Raw genomic sequence first — 9,259 nt, 5'->3', positions numbered from 1 at the left:
AAAAAAAAAAAAAAAAAAAAAAAGGTATGAAAATGGCTCCCTCTTACATTAAATTTGCGAGTCTAACTAGAATAATACTACTAGTTAAGCTACTAAAAAAAAGGTAAGCTGCTTCTTTTTGTAGAATAGCGTATGAAATAAATAAAAATACATCGCAAACCTCAAGATATCGCTATATATATATTCCTCAAAATATGTGTAATATGCATAAATCTATTATTTAGTATTTATAGATTAGATACTATGCAATCCAATAAAATATCTAGCAATGGCTATAAAATACAATCCTTGTGTAACACTTATATATTAGATTAATGAGATGTTGATATTTAATTATAGTTTTAGGGTTTTCTAATTCGGCAAAACTGATTCTTACCAAACTAATTAGACCTGCTGAAACTGATGTGCAAATTAGCCCAAATAAATATAATAAATCAAATCCAGTTGTAACTTCAGCTTTATTTTGACGTTATGAAATAAACCTTCAATTATTTTGGAACTTTTTCAACAAATTGTATGTTTTATAAGGGAAAAAAAAAAAAAAAGCCAACTATGAACCCCCGATCTTAGCAGAGTCAAAAGATGTTATTTTGGGATTTAACTTTGTTCCCATAAATTCATTTTTCTTTCTTATTTGTTTCACCAACTCTGATGCTTATCAACAGTTTATCTAAAGAAGTACATAGGATCCCACGAGATTCTCGAGTTGTAGAATTATTTTACCTTGATTATATAACAACCAAATCATAAAAATCCAAACTTTACACTTTAAAAAAAAAAAGCTCTTTATGCAACATCAAAAAACTCGTAAGTTTTCAAGTTTTGGAGAGAAATAGCAACTAAAAAAGTAGATCATAAATCTAAAACTTGATAATAGACATTAAAAGATCGACTTTCTCACTTTTTGGCAATCTTTGCGACGACCTCCGTGATGAACTTGACGCCATGTTTTGTACGCCTCCATTCTAACCGTGAACCATGGTCGAAAAACCCTTCTTCGTCACCTTCTTCTTGTTGTTGTCCGTTGTAGCGACACACTTGTCATTGAAATCTATCTTTCTAAATTACGACGATTTGTGGATATATTTATTTCATGCGTAGCAAAAGGACAATAACTAGTCCCATTTTAGGCACTCTGCTGACTTTCACAAGTTCACACAATCACACAACTAATTACCCTCGTTTAATTTATTTAGAAATTCAGAAAACAAACAAGAATGTATTATAAACACATGTCCCAGAGAAATTTGTAAAATGGAAAATCTTACGATACATTGTCTCTTATTAATTACGACACTTTGTTGATATATACATAATGCATAATAAATTAAAAGACAATACAACTTCTTATACTCGGGACAAAAATTTTCGAAGGAAAAATGTTTGAATGCACATTTAGGCTCCCTAATTTGATCCTACAAAGAGGTAACGTAATTAGTTTTGTTCCACGTCTCCGATGAAATTCTTAAACTAAACTTTTTTCCATACAAAAGGTATTTGCTAAACACTCATAAAAATTTGGTCTACAACGACATGGTTACTATTAGTTTATTACTACTATAGTATAAATATAAACAGAGACTACTATTTAACATTTCTCTGCTTCGCGCTCTTGCTTAGTCACACACATACAAGTATGTGAATGTCATTTTCAATTAAGATTTTCCGAATAATCAAGGGACAAAGGAATATGTGTTCATATTAAAGAGTCATAGCACCAGTCGTCTCAATATATATTTTATACATGTATAAGATTTAGGGCTACACACTTGTGTCATTACATGCATCATATCTGTTTATTTTCTAAACGAAGTTATTATTACTTGTAACTATACGACTCATTTGTTTTTATATAATTATTTAGTTTTCATCCTTTTGATTTTATAAAATGGTTTCAAAGTTGTTAATTTCTTTTCATATGATTCAAAAAAAATTATGCAAAACTTAAATTTTATTTGATGTTTTTTTAACATTTATGTTTTATTATTACTTGAATTATTTTTGTCATATATTAAATGATGGTCTTAAGTAAAAAAAAAATAATCATACAAAAGTAACATATACTATCATTTATGTCATTTAAAATTTTATGGGTAAGAATATCTCTTATAGTACATAATTTTAAATTAATAAAAAGTTCTTAGAGAAGTGACATTGCTAGAAATTAGAACTTCTTTTAACATAAAATGGAAATATACATTAAAATGACATTCAATCACGAGGATGATATTGGTCGATTTAAACTTGGTCAAGTAATTACCACTAATATATTCTTAATACCTTGACGATTTCCTTTGTTTTTTTCTGAGAAGTACTTGTCAAATCCTCTACATAATAATATAATTAATCATATGACACTATGATTATCAATAAACAAAGCTATGAAAACATTAATCACACCTAACACTACGTACGAGTATGACGAGCTTCATATAGACCGTCCGTGTGCTTACGGCTTACCTGTGGAAGTTTGTGACTCTATAGTCAATATTCAACGTAATTTGACGTCGAGCAAAGTTTGTCTCTGTGAATTTTTAAAGCACGAGTTTGGCATGCCCAACGACGCCATGATTTTTCTATTTCTCAGCTACTTTAAATTGCTAAAAAAAGGAAAAAAAAAAAAAAAATCCATTTTCGGCTCTCGCTAATTTATATATTTTATACTTTTATTTTAATGAAATGTTTTTTTTTTTTTTTACCTTTTTTACTTTTGGAAGGGCTGTCACACACAAGTTATCGATATACTATAATTTGTAAATTGAGTTATCATTACTTATAGAATTTGCTTAAGAGTTAACCGGTATAATCTAAATTAGTTATTCTGATTTAGTTTTTTAGAATCACATGTAGAAATGTACTGGTATGATAAGAAGAGCCAGAAAACTAAAATAAATTAATGGTTTCTGTTGGAAGTTCGATCGCAGATGGGTTGCAGCTAGTACATTTTCTTTGTCGGCAACCCATAAATCATACCCGCACAGTTTTTGCAGATCGGATTGTTACATTGTAGATCTCGTTGTGTACGGGCATTAATTATTTGGTTTTATATACAAGTTCTTGAAACATTAATTTGCGAATTGATTCAAATTCATTCGTTTCATACTAAAAGTAAAAGCTTTTTCGGCTAACATTATTTTTGCTTTACAACTTTAACTGGTGATGACGGATCGAATTTATATAAAATCATGACACTCAGAAAAGCAATTATATATTAACAGAAATATCTTTAAATCATATATTTTTAAGCTTTATATTATAAATTAACAGAAATTAGCATTATAGGCTTAATATTTTTTACCTAGTCGGCCAATCGTGTACGAGAATTAGTTGGAATACGTTATTTTTTTCGTCAATATATTAAATATATATATAGCCTTGTGATCATCGTAGAAATATCAGACGAGTGACTCGTTGGTTTTCATAATTGGCACGATGCAACTGCCATATTTTCCAACGTATCTTAACTGTAAGCATTTGCAAGACTTTATTATATATTTCCTCCGTTTCAAAATATATGATATTTTAACTAAAACAAGTTCAACCAATCAGAAACAATACTGCATAATATAAAATATTAAAGTAATCTAAAAGTTGCATAGAAACTTGAAAGCATCATGTATTATGAAACAAAAAACTTTTCTAAAACATCTTATATTTTGAAATAGAGGAAGTATATGTTAATGTGATGTTGTCTTTAAAATCTGAAAATTAAATAAAATGATATAGTACTCGCCGTCTTTGATTAGCTAGTTGGGTAATGAGAATGTGATTATGACTAAAGTTATGTTATAAGAATGAAAGTTTGTAAACTAAAGTTTAGGACGAAGATGAAGATCAAATGTACATCAACATGTTCAAAAGATTTTTCAATTATATAAAGAAATTAAAGGCACGATCACGAAGGTGGTTTCGTCGCTAGCACATTGCAGGCATTCACGTAAAAGTCGTGGACGAGAAAAACTAGATTATGTCAAAATCAACTAATTAAGATATAAACAATTGGGGATGTTCATAATAAAATTTTAAAAGACACGTAATAACTGGACTGGAGTTGTATTAGTTAAGAATACAGTGTTAACCACGTTGATAAAAAAAAAAAAAAAAAGCTTTTTTGGGCCACGGTCACGTAAGATACGATACGTACGTACGTACGACGCAACTGTAACAATTAAATGTAACAGAGAGGGTCAAAACTAGAAAGGTTCCATTTTGATTTTCGGAAAGGTTACTTCATTGCTTTCTTGATTGCGGAGTGGTGTGTGTGTGTGGACTTTATTTCCGGGAGGGAGGACAATTCACGTGTTCTGCTTTGTTTTCCGCATCCGACTTTCATTCACTCCATAGAAAAAGACCACAAGTGTTGTTGTTCACAAATACTAACAATAAAAACCAGAAGTTAATTTCATCAATCATCATTATCAGTTCATCACTATTGTTATCATTAACAGTTATGAATACTTTCTATTTTCTAATAATGTACTCCGTAGTTGATACGACAAAAAATTTGTTAAGAGAACCTAACTAGTAAACGGTGACGACGAAGAGTGAAATGCTGTGAATGTAGTTTGTATGATAAAATTTGATCAATGACGTCATTTTTAATATGAAAATAAATAACATACATGGTCAGAAGTTGTAATATCTTTGTTTATATATATATGAAATTTTTAACTAGTTTATATTTGCATTAAAGTATATGCTACACGCCTACACCACATACGTTTTTAGTTAAGCTTAATGAATAATACATTAATACATTTGTGATTTTATTGTTTTTTCTTTTCTTTTTGACAGCCAATTTAATTGTTTATTTATTTCTTGAACTTCATGGATTTGCAAATCTATATATGTCAATTTGCTAAACTAATCCGGCTTATCCCACTATAATCAGTCAGGCTTGTGTAGACTAACTTGTTTCCATGTACTAGGTCATATCTGACTCATATTCTTACACGAAAGAATATACTATAAAATGATCCAAATATTTAATTATAATTACATTTTCACCTAAAGAGTCAGATACGATTAGGATTGGTTGACACGATGTGATAATGCATAGCCTTATTTTGTGTAAACATTAAATACTATTTTTTTTTTCATGAAACAGATATGATTATTAAAATAAAGGAAGAAGGCTTTTTTTCTTCTTTTTTTCAGCTTTCTTTATTTCTTGTGTTAATTAAAAAAAATGTAGACACGGCAAAATTGCCTTTATATTACAGCTCCTCTCTGAGCCAAGACGCAGAAAGATACAGACCAAACGAGCAACGAGTTCATAGATTCATAACCTTTTCTTTTTGTTCTTTCTCTTTCTTGAACAGAAAAAAAAAACATGGGTACGGAAGCTACCACCGCCGTGGACAACCTTCAGCAACCGTTGCTGGAGTCAACGAAATCGGAAGTTGACTTCAGGATGGAGAGTGTATTAACGGATACACATTTGTCATATTTCCGGCGGATCTACTTGGCGGCGTTGATCGAGATGAAGTATCTTTTCCACTTGGCGGCTCCTGCGATCTTTGTTTACGTTATCAACAATGGCATGTCCATGGTTACTCGTATTTTCGCCGGTCGGTTAGGAAGTATGCAACTGGCAGCTGCTTCTCTCGGAAACAGCGGTTTCAATATGTTCGCCATTGGTCTCATGGTACTACTACTACTATTACTTACATTTTTCTTTTTCTTTTTCATTTCTCTTTAAATAAGTTTCACATATACAAAAAAATATACATAAACAACAGATCTGATGAAAGATTGCATCAAATATTTTATTTTATCGCATATTAAACCAGTTCTTTTAAAGTTGAATATTATGATTTAAAAAAATTAAAATTAAAAACAGAGAAAATGAAAAAACGTCTTCTCTGTTCTTCACAACCAAAGTATATCTGACTATATTTGTTTTTCCGGTGACGTAGCTTGGAATGGGAAGTGCAGTGGAGACATTATGTGGGCAAGCGCATGGAGCTCACAGATACGACATGCTTGGAGTCTACTTACAAAGATCCACGATTGTTCTTGTCCTTACGGGACTTCCAATGACCGTACTCTTCATATTCTCCAAACCTCTCCTCACTTCTTTAGGAGAGCCAGCTGACGTTGCATCAATGGCCTCAGTCTTCGTCTACGGTATGGTTCCAATGATCTTCGCATACGCAGTCAACTTCCCGATCCAAAAGTTCCTCCAGTCACAGAGCATCGTGACGCCAAGTGCGTACATCTCAGCCGCTACACTCGTCCTCCACTTAGTCCTCACTTGGCTCTCAATGTTCAAGTTTGGCTGGGGCTTACTTGGTCTCTCCGTAGTTCACAGTCTCTCGTGGTGGATCATTGTTTTGGCTCAGATTGTTTACATTAAGATCAGTCCAAGATGTCGCCGGACTTGGGTTGGTTTTAGCTGGAAAGCTTTTGATGGTCTTTGGGACTTTTTCCAGTTATCTGCGGCTTCCGCCGTCATGCTCTGCCTTGAATCTTGGTATTCTCAGATTCTTGTTCTCCTAGCCGGACTTCTTAAAGACCCTGAACTTGCTTTAGATTCTTTAGCAATCTGGTAAGTTGTTTTTTTTTTTCATGTTTTACATTTTACTTTTTATTTTCAGTATTTTAACTTATCAAGTAGGACACATAATGTGCCAAACATAAAATATAGAAATACACATACAGCCGAAAATAGATAAAAACCTTTATTTTTGGGTAACAATCGAGTACTATTAAAATTTTAGAATACTTCCAAAACTTTAGTTCCTTCCATGAAATGTAGCCGTAATTGTTACAATTTTTTTTTTTAAATGTGGATGATTTTGTTTAGTATAGAATTAATAGCAGTGAATCAGAACACTGGGTCAATAATGGTATTGTGCTGTTAATCATTTGTCCGATCAAACTCTTCAACTTTTGGCTAGTTTTTGGGAATCTCCTTTTTGAGGAACAAAAAAGTCACGTTAGTCTCAATGTATGTTTGCGTTAAAGCCAAAATCAGTGTTTTATTTTGGACGTTTCTTACTAGCTCTATTGAGAGCGTAAACTTCGTGTTGTTTCCTTGATAAACAACGGCATGCACTTCCTGTGCCTTGGAAAACTCAAAATGTATCGATAACTTCAAGACCCAACTTGGAGTACTACTAGTTTATTACAGCGACTTATTTTAAGGATTTGATTTTTTAAAGTGTATTACTGACTCTTCTGAGCAAGAAACAAAAAGTTTATTACCGACTCTTTCTTATGACTTGGTCATAACTCATAATAATATACAATTTCTTATTACTCTAAGTTATCTTACTTTATTTTTGTTTTTATTTGCAGCATGTCTATTTCGGCAATGTCATTCATGGTGTCCGTTGGATTCAACGCAGCTGCCAGGTTGGTTAAAAAAACGTTTTCTATTATTCACACATGCGAGTGGTAATAAATAAATAACACAAGTGAAGTTACAAATGGATAATAACTACTAATATTTTAAATTTATTTGTTACTACAGTGTGAGAGTTAGTAACGAATTAGGAGCTGGAAATCCAAGATCAGCAGCATTTTCAACCGCGGTAACTACGGTGGTATCATTTTTACTGTCATTGTTTGAAGCCGTCGTGATCCTCTCATGGCGTCACGTCATCAGTTACATTTTCACGGATAGTGAAGCCGTTGCTGAAGCCGTCGCCGAGCTCTCTCCTTTCTTAGCCATCACCATTGTTCTCAACGGAGTACAACCTGTTTTATCTGGTATAAATACGACAAAAACTTAAATCAATAAGTCGATTAGTTGTGATTTGTGAATAAATGATTCAATTATTGATTTTTGTTTATTTTTGGATAAAAACAGGTGTGGCTGTTGGATGTGGGTGGCAAGCATATGTGGCGTACGTTAACATTGGATGTTATTACATTGTGGGGATTCCTATTGGTTATGTTCTTGGTTTCACCTATGATATGGGAGCTAGGGTAAATTTCATTTTTTTACATGGTCTTATATTAGTTGAAGTGGTGTATTAGTGTAAAAGGTGAAATTAAATTAATCTTTTGATGATTTGGTGCAGGGAATATGGACAGGGATGATTGGGGGCACACTCATGCAAACTATTATTTTAGTCATTGTCACTTTCAGAACTGATTGGGATAAAGAGGTAAATTTCTGATTATTATTTATATCTTCATTCGTTTTTTTTGTGCAAACTTATATCTTCACTAATACAACAATTTTAGTCAGTGTGTTTTGACTATGGGTTCATTTGTTTATTTATTTGATGATATTTATATTTTTTTGGTTTTTAATTCAGGTGGCGAAGGCGTCAAGACGATTGGACCAGTGGGAAGACAGCTCTCCGCTTCTTAAGTAATAAAATAAATAAATTGATCTTTTCAAAATGAAATTAAATCAGTGTTTTCATCCGCGACCCACTCAATCTGCCGGTCGAACCGGTTGATCCGCGACCCACTCAATCTGCCGGTTTGGGTTTTGCTCTAAAACCGGGATGTTAACAAACCGGGAAAATTCAGATAAACTCGGTAAAAACCGGCGACCCGCCTTAATTAACCGACCCACCGGGTTTTGGGTTTCACTAATCAAACGATTTTAGCATTTTAATTTGAACAGATCTGTTAATTTTTCACCTTTTCTGCAAAATTTGATGAAAAACAATATTCTAGCTGGGTTTGAGTTGAAGTGACGAAGAAGAGGGAAGAGAAGAGACACGTGAGAGAGAGGGTTAAATAATTAATAGGAGAGATAACAAATCATTTTTATTAATTTTATATTTACAAGAATTTTTTATTATTATTTGGTTAGATCATCCCACTAGGTCCAAGATATATATGTATAATATATACTGATATATATACAAACAATATGCTGTCAAATATAAACAAACAAATTAAAATTAACAATTTTAAATATGATTTAGTTCTATGTAATTAAATTAAACGAGTGAACAATTATTAAAATTTAGAAATAGAAATTTGTTACATATATCAAAAATAAAAGAATAACATTATATTTATAAGATGTATAATATATATATAAATAATTATATATATTTAAATATTATGACCCGCGGTTGAACCGGGTTGACCCAATGAACCGGTGATCCGATAGCTTTCCCGGTTTAGCATCCGGTTCGGGTTTCAAAACAGTGAATTAAATCTTAGGGAGATTTGGAGGTCAATTCTATATATATTTTTCTGGTTTTCCCCAAATTGATTAAAAAGAAAAGAAAGATAAACCCTAGTTAGTTAATCAAGAGATTCGATATGCGGATCTCTTAATTAA

At 32.0% G+C, this 9,259-nt stretch overlaps 1 protein-coding gene across 1 annotated transcript; it reads left to right on the top strand.

The window, feature by feature from the left end:
* LOC104739813 (protein DETOXIFICATION 36-like) lies at positions 5,207-8,603 on the top strand. The gene is made up of 7 exons (XM_010460272.2): positions 5,207-5,647; positions 5,919-6,550; positions 7,303-7,359; positions 7,478-7,716; positions 7,817-7,935; positions 8,031-8,117; positions 8,271-8,603. The coding sequence occupies exons 1-7, from the start codon at positions 5,333-5,335 to the stop codon at positions 8,328-8,330; spliced, it is 1,509 nt and encodes a 502-aa protein (XP_010458574.1). The 5' UTR covers positions 5,207-5,332; the 3' UTR covers positions 8,331-8,603.

Source organism: Camelina sativa, chromosome 14 (genome assembly GCF_000633955.1).
Source record: "Camelina sativa cultivar DH55 chromosome 14, Cs, whole genome shotgun sequence".
In the NCBI taxonomy this organism is placed as follows: domain Eukaryota; kingdom Viridiplantae; phylum Streptophyta; class Magnoliopsida; order Brassicales; family Brassicaceae; genus Camelina; species Camelina sativa.
Note: the sequence above shows the minus strand (reverse complement) of the source record. Positions and strands in the feature narration are given on the sequence as shown.